General features: G+C 56.1%; 2 protein-coding genes across 3 annotated transcripts in view; one reads left to right on the forward strand and one right to left on the reverse strand.

Moving 5' to 3' along the window:
* prxl2b (peroxiredoxin like 2B) overlaps positions 1–3254 on the reverse strand; it is a 10494-nt gene extending 7240 nt beyond the window's left edge. The window contains 4 exon segments of the mRNA XM_041273059.1: positions 1855–1882; positions 2114–2165; positions 2343–2547; positions 3085–3254. Of these exon segments, the coding sequence (XP_041128993.1) occupies positions 1855–1882; positions 2114–2165; positions 2343–2547; positions 3085–3147 (348 nt within the window). The 5' untranslated portion in view covers positions 3148–3254.
* An 832-nt stretch (positions 3255–4086) lies between these two features.
* Positions 4087–22500, forward strand: part of slc45a1 (solute carrier family 45 member 1) — a 19351-nt gene continuing 937 nt past the window's right edge. The window contains exons 1-9 of one of the 2 annotated variants that reach the window (XM_041273161.1): positions 4087–4434; positions 6405–6810; positions 6940–7032; positions 7675–7899; positions 8268–8932; positions 9153–9306; positions 10051–10227; positions 12494–12699; positions 22463–22500. The exon at positions 22463–22500 is cut by the window's right edge and continues 937 nt beyond it. In XM_041273161.1, coding sequence (XP_041129095.1) covers positions 6438–6810; positions 6940–7032; positions 7675–7899; positions 8268–8932; positions 9153–9306; positions 10051–10227; positions 12494–12699; positions 22463–22500 — 1931 coding nt within the window. In that variant the 5' untranslated portion in view covers positions 4087–4434; positions 6405–6437. Of the gene's footprint in view, positions 4435–6220; positions 6811–6939; positions 7033–7674; positions 7900–8267; positions 8933–9152; positions 9307–10050; positions 10228–12493; positions 12700–22462 lie in introns of those variants that run through there. The other variant, XM_041273160.1, reaches the window with a different exon arrangement.

Below are 22500 nucleotides of genomic sequence, written 5' to 3' on the forward strand. Positions count from 1 at the left end.
GTACTAATGAGAGCAGTGCAATATCATGCTGTATTAATGAGAGCAGTGCATTATCATGCCGCACACCACACAGACCCTGCACAGGGGAGCCCCTTAATGACGACCGCCGATCAGCATCCCCACTCTGCAGGAGATCCCGACTGAAGTTCCCCTGACAGCGTTGGCCTGCAGAGACAGGGAGAGTCCGATGGGAGCCGATGGGACGCCGTTCCTCTTCATGTAAGCGACAACAACAGGACGCGAGCCGACGGGACGACGCTGCCGAGGGACGATGCTGAAGACGATGGGACGCCGAGCCGACGCCGAGATGGGACTGCCGAGCCAACAGGACGCGAGCCAACAGGACACTGCGCCGAGCCGATGGGACGCCGCGCCGAGCCGATGGGACGCCGAGCCAACAGGACGCGAGCCAACGGGACACTGCGCCGAGCCGATGGGACGCCGCGCCGAGCCGATGGGACGCCGATGCGCCGCCGATGGGACGCCGAGCCGATGGGACGCTGCGCTGAGCCGATGGGACGCCGAGCCGATGGGACGCTGCGCTGAGCCGATGGGACGCCGAGCCGATGGGACGCTGCGCCGAGCCGATGGGACGCCGAGCCGATGGGACGCTGACCGAGCCGATGGGACGCCGAGCCGATGGGACGCCGCGCTGAGCCGAGCCGCGCTGATGGGACGCTGCGCTGAGCCGATGGGACGCTGCGCTGAGCCGAGCGCGATGGCTGACCGATGGGACGCCGAGCCGATGGGACGCTGCGCTGAGCCGATGGGACGCCGAGCCGATGGGACGCCGCGCTGCGCCGATGGGACGCCGAGCCAACAGGACGCGAGCCAACAGGACGCTGCGCTGAGCCGATGGGACGCCGAACCGATGGGACGCCGCGCTGCGCCGATGGGACGCCGAGCCAACAGGACGCGAGCCAACGGGACGCTGCACTGACCGCGCTGAGCCGATGGGACGCCGATGGGACGCTGCGCTGAGCCGATGGGACGCTGCGCTGAGCCGATGGGACGCTGCGCCGAGCCGATGGGACGCCGCTGAGCCGATGGGACGCCGAGGCGATGGGACGCTGCGCTGAGCCGATGGGACGCCGAGCCGATGGGACGCTGCGCTGAGCCGATGGGACGCCGAGCCGATGGGACGCCGCGCTGCGCCGATGGGATGCCGAGCCAACAGACGCGAGCCAACAGGACGCGAGCCAACAGGACGCCGAGCCGACGGGACGCCGCGCCGCCGATGGGACGCTGCGCTGAGCCGATGGGACGCTGCGAGCCGATGGGACGCCGAGCCGATGGGACGCTGCTGGGACGTGAGCCGATGGGACGCTGCGCTGAGCCAACAGGGACGCTGCGCTGAGCCGATGGGACGCCGAACCGATGTGACGCTGCCCGATGGGACGCCGAGCCGCCGATGGGACGCTGCGCTGAGCCGATGGGACGCCGAGCCGATGGGACGCTGCGCTGAGCCGATGGGACGCCGAGCCGATGGGACGCGCGCTGAGCCGATGGGACGCTGAGCCAACAGGACGCGAGCCAACAGGACGCTGCGCTGAGCCGATGGGACGCAGCTGATGGGACGCCGAGCCGATGGGACCTGAACTGAGCAGATTGATGGGACGCCGCGCTGCGCCGTTGGACGTTGCGCTGAGCCGAGGGTACGCCGAGCCGATGGGCCGCTGAGCGAGGGGGAGCGATCGACGCGATGGGACGCACCGATGGGACGACTGCCGCTGGACGCTGAAGCTCTGCGACGATGCACGCTGAGCCGTATGGGAGGCGACACCGATGGGACACTGCTCGTGTTCTGGGAGCTCTCGCCCTTGGTCACCACCTCCCTCACCTCGTTCCCCAGACGGCCGGGACGAGACTCAGAGCATTGTACCTGAGTGCAGGGGGGGGGGGAACGGGAACGGGGGGGAAACAGAAACAAGATCAGAGGGGCAGTCCTGGGGGGGGGGGGGGGGGGCAGAGACAGTTGGAGCACCGGGGGGGCCCGCCGGGGGGGGGCAGCAATCAGAGGGGCATCAAATGGCACTCTTGCACTGTAGCTGCCCCAGGTCTGGTAGCAGAGGCTTGCTGCTGATTTTAAAAGGACAGCGATTGTGAAGCTCACCTCCTGAACCCCAGGTCTCTGTAGCACTGCTTGTGTTCGTCGATGTAGAGATCTGCAGCGGGAGCAATGACAGGGAGAGAGCCGTCAAACAAACAGCCTGCAGCACTCTGTCAGTGCTGACTTCAGTGGAAAAACTAGGCACTGAATTCACACTGAAGACACAGAGAGACTTCCAGTGGAAACGCTCGGCACTGCCCCACCCTCACCCCCCGAACTGCTCCACACTCACCCCCTTTGAAGTAGCCCCCGTCCTGGAACTCCTGTAGCCCCTCCTCCTCGGGGCCAACGCCCACCAGCGCCACACCGTTCTCACCCAGGTCCTCCTTCAGCTTGCTGACCTCGCTGGCAGTCCAGCGGCAAACCTGACAACCGAAGCGACGCAAGAAGAACAGAACCACAGCGCGGTCCAGCCAGAGAGACTGCAGCTCCACAGACTGGGGAGAGGAGAGGAGAGGAGAGGAGAGAGGGGGAAGGAGAGAGGGGGGAGTGGAGAGGAGAGAGAAGGGGAGAGGAGGTGAGAGGAGGATAAAGACTCATCTGCAGCGGCAGTAAACACAGCCTGTCACTGGATTAAGCTTTGCTCCTGTAAAGCAAGCCCCTGGCAGCACTCTCTCCAGTTCGCGCAGTCAGGCGGGTTTGGGGACTCTGACACAAGATAACGAGGGCTTAGAGCCAAGATGACGGACGCTGGAGCGCAGTTGCGCGTTCGGGCCTGTGCGTGTATCCCGTCTGTGAGCAAAGAAAACACAACGAACCGAACCGAACCGAGAGGCTGGGTCAGGAGACTAACCCCGCTCATTAACAACACATCTGAAATGCAGCCCTCTATATACAAACACCCAGTGCGGCGAGTCAAAGTGAAGGATCCCCGCCGCGACCCAGCGCCTCGATCAGAGCTGCGTTCTCATAGCTTCGGGTCTCGCCTCTATTCCTGTCCTTGTCATTTCTGAGTTGATGGCGTGGGTACCGACCTCTCCACTGTGGACATTCTTCAGCATGTTCACGCCGATTTTCCGCAGCTCCACGCCACTCATGTCCTCCTTTTTAAACGCAAAGTCTAATAAAAAGTATTTTCCTTGGTGTTTGCACTGTAGTGTCGGGATACTGCCCGGAGTCGCACTGACTGTTCAAATCTCAGCCCGTCCCAACGCCCACAGACCAATCAGAGCCCCGCATCCAGATCGGATTAACCAATCACGTTACGACAGGGGTCCGGTGTGACCATATATGGGAGACAAAGGGGCGGGTGTTGTTGCATAAACTCAGCGGTCTGGCAGTGCCGCCAGCTAGGCGGCAGAGGGCGCTGCTTTGCCGATATTCTTCCCACTCCGCATGAACGCAATAAACTCGAGTGGCAGGTGTGTGTGCATAGTTCACGCTGCAAAGATTGCACAATATTACAGGCATTGCTTCACTGCTTCCCTATGCCCTACCAGTGATGACGCCTTATGTATTACACTGTGCTGTGATGTTACTGTGGGGAAACGCGTATAAGAGTTAGTTTACCATGGTTTGTTTATTAATATGCTTTACCAGACCTCTCTGTGCTTTACAATGCTTCCCTGTGCTTTACCAGACCTCTCTGTGCTTTATAATGCTTCCCTATGCTTTACCAGAGCTCTCTGTGCTTTACAATGCTTCCCTATGCTTTACCAGACCTCTCTGTGCTTTACAATGCTTCCCTATGCTTTACCAGACCTCTCTGTGCTTTACAATGCTTCCCTATGCTTTACCAGACCTCTCTGTGCTTTACAATGCTTCCCTATGCTTTACCATACCTCTCTGTGCTTTGCAATGCTTCCCTATGCTTTGCCGTGCCTCTCTGTGCTTTGCAATGCTTCCCTATGCTTTGTCATGCCTCTCTGTGCTTTGCAATGCTTCCCTATGCTTTGTCATGCCTCTCTGTGCTTTGCAATGCTTCCCTATTCTTTGTCATGCCTCTCTGTGCTTTGCAATGCTTTCATTGTGTTTTATAACAGTTTGCTGTGCTTTTGCTGCGGGTTTCCTAAGGGATGAAATGTTCAGTTTGAACGCGGCGCCCTTAGTTACCGCGCCGGCTCTAGCGGTGCTGATGCGGCAGGGTTGTCTCCTCCAGTCTGGAATGGGGTGGTCTGACGTCACCAGTGAGAGGTAGAGTGGGGCGGACGGTAAGAGAGAAGAAGATGAAGGAAGGAGGCTATGAGACGAAGGGAGTGCAAATACTACAGCCAGAGATAATAATACAAATAACAATAAATACAATAAGCTAAGAGCACAGAGCCAGACAGAGAGCATGCTGTAAAGAGAGAGAGAAAGAGAGAAAGAGTGTGAGCCCCAGAAAGGTAATCTTCGATTCTTTGTTACTGCAGCGCTGTCCTGCATAAGAATCACATCTCTTCCGTCTCTTATTAATGATTTTACTATTTGCTATATAAATGCGTGAGCTCTGCCATACAGATAACCGGTATCTGTGTGTGTGCCTGTGTGTGTGCGTGTGTGTGTGCGTGTGTCTGTCTGGCTCGCTGTGTTAGTTCATTGTTTCTCTGTATTTCGATACTGGTTTGGTTCACACTGTGCTGTGTGTCAGTGTGTGTGTGAGTGTGTGTGTCAGTGTGTGTGTGTGTGTGTGTGTCTGTGTGTGTGTGTGTGTGTGTTATATTATATATACTGGTTTGGTTCACACGGTGCTGTGTGTCAGTGTGTGTGTGTGTGTGTGTGTGTGTGTGTGTGTGTGTCAGTGTGTGAGTGTGTGTGTGTTATATTATATATACTGGTTTGGTTCACACTGTGCTCTGTGAATTGCTGCACGGACCTTTTCTTCTCCGATAGAGAAGTCGCTGTTTGTTTGACCTGAAACGCGTCTCTGGTTTCTGATATTAACAGGCTGGTGACTCGGGGATGTCTCTTTGCAGATTGCAGAGTTTAATCGATTGTTGCCCGTAATAACACCAGGCCACTGCCCTTCATCCCAGAAGCGAGAGCGCTATAGATTGCTGAGCGAGCGCGTCAGTGGTTCTGTGTGAGGCGCACTGCAGCGCGCAGTCACAGTGATACAGCACTAACAGTGCACGGCGTGCGTGCTTTCACAGTCACAGTGATACAGCACTAACAGTGCACGGCGTGCGTGCTTTCACAGTCACAGTGATACAGCACTAACAGTGCACGGCGTGCGTGCTTTCACAGTCACAGTGACACAGCACTAACAGTGCACGGCGTGCGTGCTTTCACAGTCACAGTGACACAGCACTAACAGTGCACGGCGTGCGTGCTTTCACAGTCACAGTGATACAGCACTAACAGTGCACGGCGTGCGTGCTTTCACAGTCACAGTGATACAGCACTAACAGTGCACGGCGTGCGTGCTTTCACAGTCACAGTGATACAGCACTAACAGTGCACGGCGTGCGTGCTTTCACAGTCACAGTGACACAGCACTAACAGTGCACGGCGTGCGTGCTTTCACAGTCACAGTGATACAGCACTAACAGTGCACGGCGTGCGTGCTTTCACAGTCACAGTGATACAGCACTAACAGTGCACGGCGTGCGTGCTTTCACAGTCACAGTGATACAGCACTAACAGTGCACGGCGTGCGTGCTTTCACAGTCACAGTGACACAGCACTAACAGTGCACGGCGTGCGTGCTTTGTGCTCCTGTGCTCCTCAGCTCGGGGAGTCACACTGACACGCTGCTGGTTCTGTGTTGTTTGTTTTATGGCCGATTTCCATGTGAAAGAAAAAAATGCAGCTTCATCATCCAAAGCAGAGCACTGTACCGGAGCACTGCACATGCGCACCGGCACAGAGGGGTGTGGTTAAGCATAGGGAAGCATTGTAAAGCACAGAGAGGTCTGGTAAAGCATAGGGAAGCATTGTAAAGCACAGAGAGGTCTGGTAAAGCATAGGGAAGCATTGTAAAGCACAGAGAGGTCCAGTAAAGCATAGGGAAGCATTGTAAAGCACAGAGAGGTCTGGTAAAGCATAGGGAAGCATTGTAAAGCACAGAGAGGTCTGCTAAAGCATAGGGAAGCATTGTAAAGCACAGAGTGGTGTGGTAAAGCATAGGGAAGCATTGTAAAGCACACAGAGGTCTGGTAAAGCATAGGGAAGCACTGTAAAGCACAGAGAGGTCTGGTAAAGCATAGGGAAGCATTGTAAATCATATTACTAAGCATATGGCACAGCAGGGTACAGTACTGCACAGTATAACCGGGGCCTCACAGTGAGCCAGTATTGCTAACTGCTGGACAGTCAGTGATAGCGAACCATTCAAAACCTTTCATTTGCTGTTTCGTTTGTCTGCCTGTTTCAGCGGTAGGGAGAAGGAGAAGGAAGGAGCCACGCCATGATGACATCGTCACCCGGCGTAACCCCGGGCGATGCCCTGCTGTTCCTTTCTCCCCCGCCACTCCCCGGCCATGCCTTCCGACCCTGCTCCTCCACGCGGCACCTCAGCCACCGAGCCAACAACTTCCAGCGTCACCCGAAGCACAGGAAGCTGATCCGGCCCTCGCCCCCGCCTCCCCCCAACACGCCCTGCCCCGTGGAGAGGCTGCCCCCGCGCAGGGCCCTGCCAGAGCTGCTCCTCAACGGCTGCATCCTCTTCGGCATCGAGTTCAGCTATGCCATGGAGACGGCGTACGTCACCCCCACGCTGCTGCAGATGGGTCTGCCCGAGCAGCTCTACAGCCTGGTGTGGTTCATCAGCCCCATACTGGGTGAGCGGGGCGGGGAATGCAAACCAGCGCTGGGGAGAAGACTCCTGCCGCATAGCCGCTTCACCCAGTCCAGGTTTTATTACCAGCTGAGCAAACAGGCTTTGATAACACCGCTCTCCCCCTCTCCAGGGTTCCTGCTGCAGCCGTTTCTCGGTGCGTGGAGCGATCGCTGTTCCTCTCGTTTTGGGAGGCGGCGCCCCTTCATCCTGGTCCTCGCCATCGGTGAGCCAATCGCATCCCGATACCAAAGCCGTCTGCTTCAAACTGGCACAAACAGCCTGCATGCCACACTGCCGCTGCATTACACTCCCCTCGTTATTGTATTACACTCCCCTCGTTATTGTATTACATTCTCCTCCCCTAGTTATTGTATTACACTCCCCTCGTTATTGTATTACACTCCCCTCGTTATTGTATTACATTCTCCTCTATTGTATTACACTCCCCTCTAGTTATTGTATTACATTCTCCTCTAGTTATTGTATTACACTCTCCTCTAGTTATTGTATTACATTCTCCTCTAGTTATTGTATTACATTCTCCTCTAGTTATTGTATTACACTCTCCTCTAGTTATTGTATTACATTCTCCTCTAGTTATTGTATTACACTCTCCTCTAGTTATTGTATTACACTCTCCTCTAGTTATTGTATTACACTCCCCTCTAGTTATTGTATTACACTCTCCTCTAGTTATTGTATTACATTTTCCTCTAGTTATTGTATTACACTCCCTTCTAGTTATTGCATTAAATCACGGATGAAACGCGTCACAGGGACAGCCCGAGCCCAGCTCTCTCTCACACTGTTAAAGATGTAGTGTATGGGTGATAATGTCTCCCTGTCTGATGGTCTCCCCCCGCAGGAGCGCTGATTGGTCTCTCCCTGCTGCTGAATGGGCGGGACATGGGGGCGGCGCTGGCGGACACGCCATCCAATCACAAGTGGGGGATCATCTTGACGGTGTGCGGCGTGGTTCTGATGGACTTCAGCGCCGACTCGGCAGACAACCCGAGCCACGCCTACATGATGGATGTGTGCAGCCCGGAGGACCAGGACCGTGGACTCAACATACACGCCCTGCTCGCAGGTCAGAACCACAGAACCACACAGCACTGTACAGAACCACACAGCACTGTACAGAACCACAGAGACACACAGCACTGTACAGAACCACACAGCACTGTACAGAACCACAGAGACACACAGCACTGTACAGAACCACACAGCACTGTACAGAACCACAGAGACACACAGCACTGTACAGAACCACACAGCACTGTACAGAACCACAGAGACACACAGCACTGTACAGAACACTACACACTGCACCATACACAACACACAACGGTGCACACAGCTCCCAACACACTGCACCATACAGGCTCATGGACCCCCCCCATGGTGCAGGTGCATGCTCAGTTTCTGATGACGCGTGCTCTCTCTCTGCCCCCCCAGGACTGGGCGGGGGTTTCGGCTACGTTGTCGGGGGGATCAACTGGGACAGAACGGAGTTCGGGAGGTTGCTGGGGGGTCAGCTGAGGGTCGTCTACCTCTTCACTGCAGTCATCCTCTCCGTCACCATGGTGATGACCCTCACCAGCATTCCAGAGCAGCCCCTGGTCCAGGAGGGGGGGGAGCGCCCCAAAAACACGCTGAAGAGCCCCAGCCTGCCCCTGCCCCCCTCCCCAGCAGCTCCCTCCACAGAGGAAGAGGAGGGGGTGGACCTGCCCCTAGCCCCCCCTCCCCCCCACTCCGAGAGCCTCAGAGATGCGGTCTACCCCCAAATACACGCCAGCAGGGGCAGTAGAGGGGTCAGCCCCTCACCCCAGCATCAGGCCAGTCCGAACTTCTTGAGCCTGGGCAGCTCCCTGACCGGCCTGAGCGACTTCTCCTCCTCCTCCCTCAGCGCTGCCCACATCGACAGCGTTCTGATCCACTGCTGCACCGGAGCGCAGGACAGCGGCTATCTGGACACAACAGGGCCGGGCGGGGCCGGGGCGAGGCGGGGCTCCCTGGACGGGATTCTGAAGAGACCCCAGAGCCTGGCTCTGACGGAGGAGAGCGGGCCGGCGGGGGGTGCAGAGAGCAGCCGTCGGAGGACTGTGACTTTCAGCCAGCAGGTGAGAGAATCCGCTGGCTGAGTGCTGTCTCGTTTTCATTATCGCTTTTACAAAACTGCATGCTGAATACAAGAGAAACCCGTTCTTTCAGACTGGTAAAAATAATGGCGTGTAAAACAGATCCTTGAATTTGTGTCCTCTCCCCCCTTTCTCACTCCCCCTCTCCCCCGTCCCCTCTCTCCCTCCCCTCCCCTTCTCCCCCCTCGCTCCCTCCTCTCAGGTAGCGAATATCCTCCTGGATGGTGTGCACTATGAGAGCGATCTCAACAGCTGTGGAGACGCCAGCGACAGTCAGCTGTCAATCAGGCTGCTCTGTCACTCCATCTGCAACATGCCCCGCCCCCTGCGCAGCCTCTGCACCAATCACTTCCTGGGTAAGCAAACGCAGACACACGACCCGCCTTCTCACCAATCCCTCAAAAGACAAAACCCCATTCCTGCGCTGGGGACCTGCAGTTAAACATTACATGCGTTGCTGTTTAATATATATTTGACTGTTCTGTTCAGGATTGACACCAGCACACAAGATCAAACCTGGCACGCTGATCACATGATTTCCCACACAAGGTTTACAAAACAGCGATGGGGAATCAGACTCCTGTTGCACAGCAGCGTCCCCCAGTCCAGGTTTTACTGCCAGCTCGATCAGCCCCAGTGTGTCTAGCTGACAAGCTCAGGTGTGTCTCATTGAAGTCACGGTGAAACCAGGAGTGGATCACGCTGCTATGAGGTGTGAGGCTGCTGCGCACCAAGCCAAACTGAAATAATGATACTGGCCGTCGGAAACCCCCAGTGCTTTATGACAAAGACCCTGGACATTGTAAAGCTCCAGATTTGAAAGGCAATGTGTGGGTCCAGGGATTTATTGCCGCGGTGCTGAAAACCCGTCACGGAAGCGTCCTGGATTACTGCGTGCCGCTGAGGGGCGCACCAGTGCTCAGCATAGTTTTCCAATCGCAGTGTTTTATAGCTGTATTGATCTGCCTGCTTCCCAATCTGTCACATCGCCTTACACTGTATCACACTGTGCTGTATCACTGGGCTATATTACACTGTGCTGTATCACACTGGGTTGTACTGGTCTGAGTTGCACTGTCTTGCTCTGTCGCCCCCTGCAGGCTGGCTGTCCTTCGAGGCCATGCTCCTGTTCTACACTGACTTCATGGGGGAGGTGGTGTTCGGCGGGGACCCCAAGGCGCCCCGTGACTCCGAGGAGTACGAGCGCTACAACGCTGGCGTCAGCATGGGCTGCTGGGGCATGTGCATCTACGCATTCAGCGCAGCCTTGTACTCAGGTACGAGAGAGACACACACAGAGACACAGAGAGTGAGAGAGAGACAGAGAGAGAGACACACACATGTGCTGTGCTGTGCTGTGTGTGCTGTGCTGTGTGTGCTGTGCTGTGTTGTGCTGTGCTGTGTTGTGCTGTGCTGTGCTGTGCTGTGCTGTGTTGTGCTGTGTTGTGTGTGCTGTGTTGTGCTGTGCTGTGTTGTGTGTGTGTGCTGTGCTGTGTGTGCTGTGCTGTGCTGTGCTGTGTGTGCTGAACTGTGCTGTGCTGTGCTGTGCTGTGCTGTGTGTGCTGTGCTGTGCTGTGCTGTGCTGTGTGTGCTGTGCTGTGCTGTGTCCTGTGTGTGCTGTGCTGTGCTGTGTGTGCTGAGCTGTGCTGTGTGTCCTGTGCTGTGCTGTGCTGTGTGTGCTGAGCTGTGCTGTGTGCTGTGCTGTGCCATGTGCTGTGCCCGTGTGTGCTGCCAGCTGACACGTGCTGTGCTGTGCTGTGCTGTGCACACGACCACAGTGCACCGACACGGCTGTGTGACTGTGCATGCTGTGCTGTGCTGTGACGTGCTGTGCTGTGTGTGCTGTGCTGTGCTGTGCTGTGTTGTGTGTGCTGTGCTGTGCTGTGTGTGTGCTGTGCTGTGTGTGCTGTGCTGTGTGTGCTGTGCTGTGTGTGCTGTGTGTGCTGTGTGTGCTGTGCTGTGCTGTGCTGTGCTGTGCTGTGTGTGCTGTGCTGTGCTGTGCTGTGCTGTGCTGTGCGGTGCTGTGCTGTGTGTGCTGTGTGTGCTGTGCTGTGTGCTGTGTGTGTGTGCGGTGCTGTGTGTGTGTGTGCTGTGTGGCTGTGCTGTGCTGTGTGTGGCTGTGCTGTGCTGTGTGTGCTGTGCTGTGCTGTGCTGTGCTGTGTGTGCTGTGCTGTGTGTGTGTGTGCTGTGTTGTGCTGTGTGTGTGCTGTGTGTGCTGTGCTGTGTGTGCTGTGCTGTGCTGTGTGTGCTGTGTGTGTGTGCTGTGCTGTGTGTGCTGTGCTGTGCTGTGTGTGCTGTGCTGTGTGTGCTGTGCTGTGTGTGCTGTGCTGTGCTGTGCTGTGTGTGCTGTGCTGTGGTACTGTGCTGTGTGTTGTGTGTGCTGTGCTGTGCTGTGCTGTGCTGCTGCTGTGTGTGCTGTGTGTGCTGTGTGTGCTGTGCTGTGCTGTGCTGTGCTGTGTGTGCTGTGCTGTTGTGTGTGCTGTGCTGTGTGTGCTGTGCTGTGTTGTGTGTGCTGTGCTGTGTGTGCTGTACTGTGCTGCTGTGTGTGCTGTGCTGTGCTGTGCTGTGCTGTGCTGTGCTGTGCTGTGTGTGCTGTGCTGTGTGTGTGCTGTGCGTGTGTGTGTGTGTGTGTGCTGTGTGTGCTGTGCTGTGCTGTGCTGTGTGTGCGCTGTGTGTGCTGTGCTGTGTGTGCTGTGCTGTGTGTGCTGTGTGTGCTGTGCTGTGTGTGCTGTGCTGTGTGTGCTGTGCTGTGCTGTGCTGTGCTGTGCTGTGCTGTGTGTGCTGTGCTGTGTGTGCTGAACTGTGCTGTGCTGTGCTGTGCTGTGCTGTGCTGTGCTGTGCTGTGTGTGCTGTGCTGTGTGTGCTGTGCTGTGCTGTGCTGTGCTGTGTGGCTGTACTGCGCTGTGTGTGCTGTGCTGTGTGTGCTGTGCTGTGCTGTGCTGTGTGCTGTGTGTGCTGTGCTGTGTGTGCTGTGCTGTGTGTGTGTGCTGTGTGTGCTGTGTGCTGTGTGTGTGCTGTGCTGTGGTGTGCTGTGCTGTGTGTGCTGTGCTGTGTGTGCTGTGTGTGCTGTGCTGTGTGTGCTGTGCTGTGTGTGCTGTGCTGTGTGTGCTGTGCTGTGCTGTGCTGTGCTGTGTGTGCTGTGCTGTGTGTGCTGTGTGTGCTGTGCTGTGTGTGTGTGTGTGCTGTGCTGTGCTGTGTGTGTGCTGTGCTGTGTGTGCTGTGCTGTGTGTGCTGTGTTGTGCTGTGCTGTGTGTGCTGTGTTGTGTGTGCTGTGCTGTGTGTGCTGTGCTGTGTGGCTGTGTGTGCTGTGTGTGCTGTGTGTGCTGTGTGTGCTGTGTGGTGCTGTGTGTGCTGTGTGTGTGTGTGCTGTGCTGTGTGTGCTGTGTGTGCTGTGCTGTGCTGTGTGTGTGTGTGTGTGTGCTGTGTGTGTGCTGTGTGTGCTGTGTGTGCTGTGTGTCGTGTGGCTGTACTGTGTGTGCTGTGCTGTGTGGCTGTGCTGTGCTACGCTGTGCTAACACTGTGTTATTTTGTGTCTGTGCTCAGCTCTTCTGGAGAAGCTGGAGGAGAGGCTCTCTCTTCGGACACTCTATTTCATGGCGTACCTGGCATTCGGGCTCGGCACGGGGCTGGCCACGCTGTCCACCAATCTCTACTTGATCCTGAGCCTCTGTGTCACCTACGGGGTGCTCTTCTCTTCGCTCTGCACCCTGCCCTACTCCCTGCTGTGCGAATACTACCAGAGCCCCAAGGTGCTGCACACACACTGCAAAGAATACAGCTAACACTGAGAGCATTTCAACTCAGTGCCGCAGTGTTTTACATTGTAGTTAGTACTGCTGCCACTAGATGGCATCAGAATGCAATGCAAAGATTACACCGTGTAACAAATTTTTTTTTTTTTGTTTTTGTTCCTGGGTAGTAAGTGTTATTTCCTAATTGCTTATGCCTCAAAAGTATAGAAAATGGCTATTATTCCCCACAAACTTTGCTTTTGTGACCAGGACAGTGATATTTCAAAATATCACTATTTCCAATGTGAAAACGGGCAAAGTGTGTCTTTTCGTTCACACAAAAACAACATATGAATCCAAATTAACATGTATTTATACTAAAGTAATACAAACATGACTACAAAAGATTTAGAAGTGAGTAGTTTTTTGAGATTTATGATTATACTGTATTTACAAAAATTGTGTTACATAGTGTTATTATTACTGGCAGTGAGGTGCTGGTGTGTGTGTGTGTGTGTGTGTGTGTGTGTGTGTGTGTGTGAGTGAGTGAGTGTGCTCACTAGCCCAGGGCTCACTCACTGTGTCTCTCTCCAGTTCGTGGGCTTGTTGCAGTGTGTGTGTGTGTGTGTGTGCGAGTGCGCTCACTCACTGTGTCTCTCTCTCTCCAGTTCGTGGGCTCGTTGCAGTGTGTGTGTGTGTGCGAGTGCGCTCACACACTGTCTCACTGGTCTCTCTCTGTGTGTGTGTGTGTGCTCAGTGTTGTGTGTGAGACGGCGTCCAGCAGTGTCGTCAATCACAGTGTCGTCTCTCTTTGCAGTTGTGGGCTCCGTGTGCAGTGTGTGTGTGTGTGCGAGTGCGCTCACTCACTGTGTCTCTCTCTCTCCAGTTCGTGGGCTCGTTGCAGTGTGTGTGTGTGTGTGTGCGAGTGCGCTCACTCACTGTGTCTCTCTCTCTCCAGTTCGTGGGCTCGTTGCAGTGTGTGAGTGTGTGTGTGCGAGTGCGCTCACTCACTGTGTCTCTCTCTCTCCAGTTCGTGGGCTCGTTGCAGTGTGTGTGTGTGTGCGAGTGCGCTCACTCACTGTGTCTCTCTCTCTCCAGTTCGTGGGCTCGTTGCAGTGTGTGTGTGTGTGCGAGTGCGCTCACTCACTGTGCTCACTCACTGTGTCTCTCTCTCTCCAGTCGCTCACTCACTGTGTCTCTCTCTCTCCAGTTCGTGGCGAGCCTCTCCACTCACTTGTCTCTCTCTTCTCCAGTTCGTGGGCTCGTTGCAGTGTGTGTGTGTGTGCGAGTGCGCTCACTCACTGTGTCTCTCTCTCTCTCCAGTTCGTGGGCTTGTTGCAGTGTGTGTGTGTGTGCGAGTGCGTGCATCACTCACTGTGTCATCTCTCTCCAAGTTAGTGGGCTCGTTGCAGTCGTGTGTGTGTGCTGTTGTGCATCACGTGTGTGCGTAACGAGTGAGAGAGCATCACGTCACTGTGTCTCTCTTCTCCAGTTCGTGGGTCGCGAGTCACAGTGGGAGTTGAGTTCAAGTTGTGTGTGCAAGTGTGCTCACTCACTGTGTCTCTCTGAGTGCGCTCACTCACTGTGTCTCTCTCTCTCCAGTTCGTGGGCTCGTTGCAGTGTGTGTGTGTGTGTGCGAGTGCGCTCACTCACTGTGTCTCTCTCCAGTTCGTGGGCTCGTTGCAGTGTGTGTGTGTGTGCGAGTGTGCTCACTCACTGTGTCTCTCTCTCTCTCTCGTCCGTGGGCTCGTTGCAGTGTGTGTGTGTGTGTGTGTGTGCGAGTGCGAGTCACTCACTCTCTCTCTCTCTCTCCAGTTCGTGGGCTCGTTGCAGTGTGTGTGTGTGTGTGCGAGTGCGCTCACTCACTGTGTCTCTCTCTCTCCAGTTCGTGGGCTCATTGCAGTGTGTGTGTGTGTGCGAGTGCGCTCACTCACTGTGTCTCTCTCTCCAGTTCGTGGGCTCATTGCAGTGTGTGTGTGTGTGCGAGTGCGCTCACTCACTGTGTCTCTCTCTCTCCAGTTCGTGGGCTCGTTGCAGTGTGTGTGTGTGTGTGCGAGTGCGCTCACTCACTGTGTCTCTCTCTCCAGTTCGTGGGCTCGTTGCAGTGTGTGTGTGTGTGCGAGTGCGCTCACTCACTGTGTCTCTCTCTCTCCAGTTCGTGGGCTCGTTGCAGTGTGTGTGTGTGTGTGCGAGTGCGCTCACTCACTGTGTCTCTCTCTCTCCAGTTCGTGGGCTCGTTGCAGTGTGTGTGTGTGTGCGAGTGCGCTCACTCACTGTGTCTCTCTCCAGTTCGTGGGCTCGTTGCAGTGTGTGTGTGTGTGCGAGTGCGCTCACTCACTGTGTCTCTCTCTCTCCAGTTCGTGGGCTCGTTGCAGTGTGTGTGTGTGTGTGAGTGCGCTCACTCACTGTGTCTCTCTCTCTCCAGTTCGTGGGCTCGTTGCAGTGTGTGAGTGTGTGCGAGTGCGCTCACTCACTGTGTCTCTCTCTCTCCAGTTCGTGGGCTCGTTGCAGTGTGTGAGTGTGTGCGAGTGCGCTCACTCACTGTGTCTCTCTCCAGTTCGTGGGCTCGTTGCAGTGTGTGTGTGTGTGCGAGTGCGCTCACTCACTGTGTCTCTCTCCAGTTCGTGGGCTCGTTGCAGTGTGTGTGTGTGTGCGAGTGTGCTCACTCACTGTGTCTCTCTCTCTCTCCAGTCGTCTCTCTCCAGTTCGTGGGCTCGTTGCAGTGTGTGTGTGTGTGCGAGTGCGCTCACTCACTGTGTCTCTCTCCAGTTCGTGGGCTCGTTGCAGTGTGTGTGTGTGTGTGCGAGTGCGCTCACTCACTGTGTCTCTCTCTCTCCAGTTCGTGGGCTCGTTGCAGTGTGTGTGTGTGTGTGTGCGAGTGCGCTCACTCACTGTGTCTCTCTCTCTCTCCAACCAGTTCGTGGGAGTGCGTGCTGTGTGTGGGTTCACTCACTGTGCCTCACTCACTCTGTCTCTCTCAGTTCGTGGGCTCGGTTGCAGTGGAGCAGAGTGTGTGTGTGTGCGATGGTGCGCTCACTCACTGTGTCTCTCTCTCTCCAGTTCGTGGGCTCGTTGCAGTGTGTGTGTGTGTGTGCGAAGTGCGCTCAATCACTGTGTCACTCTCTTCTCACACAGTCACTGGGTGAATGACGTTGCAGTGTGTGTGTGTGTGTGCTGCGAGTGCGCCTCACTCACTGTGTCTCTTCTCACTCCAGTTCGTGGCAGTGCGCTGTGCGTGTGTGGTGTGCGAGTGTCGTGCGCTCGACTGCAGTGTGTGTGTGTGCGTGAGCAGTGTGTGAGTGTGTGCCGAGTGCGTCTCACTTCTCTCACAGGTCGTGGGCTTGTTCACAGTGTGTGTGTGTGGTGTGTGTGTCTAGAGTTGCTAGTTGGAGTGAGTGTGTGTGTGTGTGCGAGTGCGATCACTCACTGTGTCTCTCTCTCTACAGTTCGTGGGCCTCGTGAGTGCGCCAGAGGTGAGTGTGTGTGCGAGTTGTGCGCTCACTCACTGTGTCTCTCTCTCTCTCCAGTTCGTGGCTGTCTAAGTTGCAGTGTGTGTGTGTGTGTGTGCGAGTGAGCTCACTCACTGTGTCTCTCTCCAGTTCGTGGGCTCGTTGCAGTGTGTGTGTGTGTGCGAGTGCGCTCACTCACTGTGTCTCTCTCCAGTTCGTGGGCTCGTTGCAGTGTGTGTGTGTGTGCGAGTGCGCTCACTCACTGTGTCTCTCTCTCTCCAGTTCGTGGGCTCGTTGCAGTGTGTGTGTGTGTGCGAGTGCGCTCACTCACTGTGTCTCTCTCTCTCCAGTTCGTGGGCTCGTTGCAGTGTGTGAGTGTGTGCGAGTGCGCTCACTCATTGTGTCTCTCTCCAGTTCGTGGGCTCGTTGCAGTGTGTGAGTGTGTGCGAGTGCGCTCACTCACTGTGTCTCTCTCCAGTTCGTGGGCTCAGAGTGTCAGTGTTCGTGAGGCAGGGAGTAAAGCACCCGAGTGCAACCTGTCACACACCTCAGTTGTGGCTCACACAGGTGTGTGTGAGATCGCTACACGTGTCTCTCTTAGTTCGTGGGCTCGTGAGAGTGTGTGCTGTGAGGTCGCTCAAGACCCGGCGCTCACGTCACCACATGTCACTTTCTCACCGCTCACGCGAGTTCTCATGGGCTCCAGTTGCAGTGTGTGTGTGTGTGCGAGAGGCGCGTCACTCACTGTGTCTCTCACAGTCGTTCGTGGGTTTGTTGCAGTGTGTGTGTGTGTGCGATTGTGTGCGCTCACTCACTGTGTTCTATCTCTCAGTCGTGGGCTCTGTCGTGTGTGTGTGTGTGTGCGAGTGCGCTCACTCACTGTGTCTCTCTCTCCCAGTTCGTGGGCTCGTTGCAGTGTGTGTGTGTGTGCGAGTGCGCTCACTCACTGTGTCTCTCTCTCTCCAGTTCGTGGGCTCGTTGCAGTGTGTGTGTGTGTGCGAGTGCGCTCACTCACTGTGTCTCTCTCTCTCCAGTTCGTGGGCTCATTGCAGTGTGTGTGTGTGTGCGAGTGCGCTCACTCACTGTGTCTCTCTCTCTCTCCAGTTCGTGGGCTCGTTGCAGTGTGTGAGTGTGTGTGTGCGAGTGCGCTCACTCACTGTGTCTCTCTCTCTCCAGTTCGTGGGCTCGTTGCAGTGTGTGTGTGTGTGCGAGTGCGCTCACTCACTGTGTCTCTCTCTCTCCAGTTCGTGGGCTCGTTGCAGTGTGTGAGTGTGTGCGAGTGCGCTCACTCACTGTCTCTCTCTCCAGTTCGTGGGCTCATTGCAGTGTGTGTGTGTGTGCGAGTGCGCTCACTCACTGTCTCTCTCTCTCAGTTCGTGGGCTCATTGCAGTGTGTGAGTGTGTGCGAGTGCGCTCACTCACTGTGTCTCTCTCTCCAGTTCGTGGGCTCATTGCAGTGTGTGTGTGTGTGCGAGTGCGCTCACTCACTGTCTCTCTCTCCAGTTCGTGGGCTCATTGCAGTGTGTGAGTGTGTGCGAGTGCGCTCACTCACTGTCTCTCTCTCCAGTTCGTGGGCTCGTTGCAGTGTGTGAGTGTGTGTGTGCGAGTGCGCTCACTCACTGTGTCTCTCTCTCTCCAGTTCGTGGGCTCGTTGCAGTGTGTGTGTGTGTGCGAGTGCGCTCACTCACTGTGTCTCTCTCTCTCCAGTTCGTGGGCTTGTTGCAGTGTGTGTGTGTGTGCGAGTGCGCTCACTCACTGTGTACTCTCTCTCTCCAGTCGTGGGGCTCAGTTGCAGTGTGAGAGTGAGTGTGTGCTGCACCCGTGCACACACTGTCACACACACACTCCCGTCTCACGTGAGTGTGTGTGTGACACGTGAGAGAGAGCTCAAAGCACCCGAAGTATCTACTCTCGTCACACACACACACGTCTGGTGCTCACGGAGTGTGCGCGCAGTGACACCCTCCAGTTCGTGGGCGAGTGCAGTGTGTGAAGTGTGTGTGGAAGTGCGCTCACTCACTGTGTCTAACTCTCACCAGTTAGTGGGCTCGTTGCAGTGTCGTGAGTGGAGTGTGGTCAGTGACGCGCACATCACTGTGTGCTCTCTCTCTACGCACCGTGGGCCTCGTTGCAACGCTCACGCGTGTGGAGTGCGCTCACGAGAGTGAGGTCACCCGAGTCTCGTACGTGTGTGGTGTGTGTGTGTGTGTGTGCGAGTGCGCTCACTGCACTGTGTTGTCTCTCTCTCTCCAGTTCGTGGGCTCGTTGCAGTGTGTGTGTGTGTGCGAGTGCGCTCACTCACTGTGTCTCTCTCTCTCTCCAGTTCGTGGGCTCGTTGCAGTGTGTGTGTGTGTGCGAGTGCGCTCACTCACTGTGTCTCTCTCCAGTTCGTGGGCTCGTTGCAGTGTGTGTGTGTGTGCGAGTGCGCTCACTCACTGTGTCTCTCTCTCCGTGGGCTCTCTGCAGTGTGTGAGTGTGTGTGTGTGCGATCTCAGTGCTCACTTCGTCTCTCCTATCCAGTTTGTGGGCACACACGCTCACCGCGTTGCAGTGTGTGTGAGTGTGAGTGCGATCATCACTGTGTAACGTTCCCCCCACACACGTGTGGAGCTTCACGCGTGTGGCAGGTGCGAGTGCCTCACTCACTGTGTCTGACTCTCAGTTCGTGGGCGCGTTGCAGAGTGTGAGGTGTGTGCACCCGAGCACGTGCGAGTGCGCTCACTCACTGTGTCACTCTCTCTCTCCAGTTCGTGGGCTGTTGACATAGTGTGTGAGTGTTGTGTGGCGAGTGCCGCTCATCACTGTGTCTCTATCTCGAACCAGTGTCGGGGGCCTAGTTTTGCCAAGGTGTGTGAGAGTGTGCCCGTGTGCGCGGCGGTCACTCACTGTGTCTCTCCGCTCTCCAGTTGCGTGGGCGCGTGGTCAAGTGTCGTGTGTGAGTTGGTGTGCGGTGGAGTCACAGCCGCTCACTCATTGTGACTCTCTCTCTCCAGTTCGTGCGAGGCCGTTGCACCGCGGTGAGTGTGTGAGTGCCACCCCACACCGCTCACGCGAGTGAGTGCACCGAGCGAGCTGCAGTCTGTGCGCGTCTCTATATCTCCCAGTTCCACTGTGGACTTGCTGCAGTGTGTGTGTGCTGTGTGTGTGTGAGAGGTCACGCTCACTCGCGACTGCAAGTCACTCTCTCGAGGTCCAGCACAACGTCTCGTGGGAGGTGAGTTCACACGAGTGAGGGACACGAGAGCGAGAGAGGTCACGCGACCCGTGTCCCCCCCACACCGTCAGGCCGTGAGAGACGCAACGCTGACGCAACGCACCAGTGTCACAGAACACAGCTCTACCGCGAGCTGCCACAGAGTTTCTCTCTCTCCAGTTCGTGGGCTTGTTGCAGTGTGTGTGTGTGCGAGTGCGCTCACTCACTGTGTCTCTCTCTCAGTTCGTGGGCTCGTTGCAGTGTGTGTGTGTGTGCGAGTGCGCTCACTCACTGTGTCTCTCTCGAGTTCGTTGGCTCGTTGCAGTGTGTGTGTGTGTGCGAGTGTGCTCACTCACTCTGTCTCTCTCTCTCTCCAGTTCGTGGGCTTGTTGCAGTGTGTGTGTGTGTGCGAGTGCGCTCACATCACTGTGTCTCTCTCTCTCTCCAGAAGTGAGTGCACGTGCAGTGAGGAGACGCAGAGTCAAGCAGTGCGAGCACACGTACTGTGTCACTCACACTCAACGTTCGTGGGCTCGTTGCAGCGCACTGTGTGTGTGTGTGCGAGTGCGCTCACTCACTGTGTCTCTCTCTCTCCAGTTCGTGGGCTCGTTGCAGTGTGTGAGTGTGTGTGTGCGAGTGCGCTCACTCACTGTCTCTCTCTCCTCCAGTTCGTGGGCTCATTGCAGTGTGTGTGTGTGTGCGAGTGCGCTCACTCACTTGTGACCCAGACTCTCTCTCTCCAGTTCGTGGGCTCATTGCAGTGTGTGTGTGTGTGCGAGTGTCTCTCTCTCTCTCCAGTTCGTGGGCTCGTTGCGGTGTGTGTGTGTGTGTGAGCGCTCACTCACTGTGTCTCTCTCTCTCCAGTTCGTGGGCTTGTTGCAGTGTGTGTGTGTGTGCGAGTGCGCTCACTCACTGTGTCTCTCTCTCTCCAGTTCGTGGGCTCATTGCAGTGTGTGAGTGTGTGCGAGTGCGCTCACTCAGTGTCTCTCTCTCTCTCCAGTTCGTGGGCTCATTGCAGTGTGTGTGTGTGTGCGAGTGCGCTCACTCACTGTGTCTCTCTCTCTCCAGTTCGTGGGCTCGTTGCAGTGTGTGTGTGTGTGCGAGTGCGCTCACTCACTGTCTCTCTCTCTCTCCAGTAGTTCCGTGTCTCTGGTGCAAGTTTTAGTGTCGTGGGTGCTCTCACGCGTGTGAGTGCCCAGTGAGTGCTCAGAGGAGGTGTGTGTGCAACGTGCGACCAACGCACACGCTCACTGTGTCTCTCTATCTCTCGACCCGTTGTGTGTGGGTGTTGGAGGTCCACACCAGTTCTCCAGAACGTCGGCTCGTTGCACACACAAACACGTCTGCGCGCGTGAGGTGCCTTTCTAGAGTTAGTGAGGTCGATGTCAAGTGCTGTGTTTGTAGTGCAGTGTGCGCTCACTCATTTTTTCCTCTCTCTCGAGTTCGTGGGACTCATTGAGAGAGTGTGGGTGTGCAGCTGGTCAATAACCGAGTAACGTCACGATTCCACACACAACCACGCTCACCACGCGAGTGTGGTGTGTGAGAGATAGTGAGCGGTCCAGCACCGTGTCTCTCTCTCACACGTGGGCTTGTCACGCAGTGTAGTGGGTCGTGAGTGCGAGTGCGCTCACTACACCGTCTCTCTTCTCTTCTCTCAGTTCGTGGGAGTGGCAGTGTGTGTGTGTGTGTGTGTGTGCGAGTGCGCTCACTCACTGTGTCTCTCTCTCCAGTTCGTGGGCTCGTTGCAGTGTGTGTGTGTGTGTGAGTGTGCGCTCACTCACTGTGTCTCTCTCTCTCTCCAAACACAGTGTGTGTGTGTGTCTGGTGCGAGCGGCTCAGTCACTGTGTCGTCTCCTCTCCAGTTTGTGGCTCGTTGCTCAGTGTGTGAGTGTGGGTGTGCGCGTGCGCAACGTCACACACTGTCCCACTTATCCAAGCTCACTTCGAGTGCAGTGACACAGAAGGGAGCTGGTTAGGGAGCCAGTTCGGGGCTGTTGCAGTGTGTGTGTGTGAGTGCGAGTGCTCACTCACTGTGTCTCTCTCTCTCCAGTTCGTGGGCTCGTTGCAGTGTGTGTGTGTGTGTGCGAGTGCGCTCACTCACTGTGTCTCTCTCTCTCCAGTTCGTGGGCTCGTTGCAGTGTGTGTGTGTGTGTGCGAGTGCGCTCACTCACTGTGTCTCTCTCTCTCCAGTTCGTGGGCTCATTGCAGTGTGTGTGTGTGTGCGAGTGCGCTCACTCACTGTGTCTCTCTCTCTCCAGTTCGTGGGCTTGTTGCAGTGTGTGTGTGTGTGCGAGTGCGCTCACTCACTGTGTCTCTCTCTCTCCAGTTCGTGGGCTCGTTGCAGTGTGTGAGTGTGTGTGTGCGAGTGCGCTCACTCACTGTGTCTCTCTCTCTCTCCAGTTCGTGGGCTTGTTGCAGTGTGTGTGTGTGTGCGAGTGCGCTCACTCACTGTCTCTCTCTCTCTCAGTTCGTGGGCTCATTGCAGTGTGTGTGTGTGTGCGAGTGCGCTCACTCACTGTCTCTCTCTCCAGTTCGTGGGCTCATTGCAGTGTGTGTGTGTGTGCGAGTGCGCTCACTCACTGTGTCTCTCTCTCTCTCCAGTTCGTGGGCTTGTTGCAGTGTGTGTGTGTGTGCGAGTGCGCTCACTCACTGTGTCTCTCTCTCTCCAGTTCGTGGGCTCATTGCAGTGTGTGTGTGTGTGCGAGTGCGCTCACTCACTGTCTCTCTCTCTCTCCAGTTCGTGGGCTCGTTCCGTTCGTGGGCGTGGTTGCAGTGTGTTGCTGTAGTGCGCTCACTCAATGCGTCTCTCTCTCCAGAGGCTGAGAAGGTGTGGTGTGTGCGAGTGAGTCACTCAGTGTCTCTCTCACTCACTGTGTCTTCTCTATCTCTACAGCGGGGCTCACGCAGTGTGTGTGTGTCACAGAGTGCGCTCACCCACTGTGTCTCTCTCCTCCGTGTTCGTGGGTCTTCACAGCAGTGTGTGTGGTTGCGAGTGCGCTCAATCAGAGAGAGTTCGCTCAGTGTGAGTGAGTGACGTCACCACACGCACAAACACACGCTAAACGCGAGTTTAGTGGGCATTGCAGTGTGTGTGTGTGTGTGTGCGAGTGCGCTCACTCACTGTGTCTCTCTCCAGTTCGTGGGCTCGGTGCAGTGTGGGACGCAGCGGGGGAT

This window comes from Polyodon spathula, chromosome 16 (genome assembly GCF_017654505.1).
Source record: "Polyodon spathula isolate WHYD16114869_AA chromosome 16, ASM1765450v1, whole genome shotgun sequence".
NCBI classification, from domain to species: Eukaryota; Metazoa; Chordata; class Actinopteri; order Acipenseriformes; family Polyodontidae; genus Polyodon; species Polyodon spathula.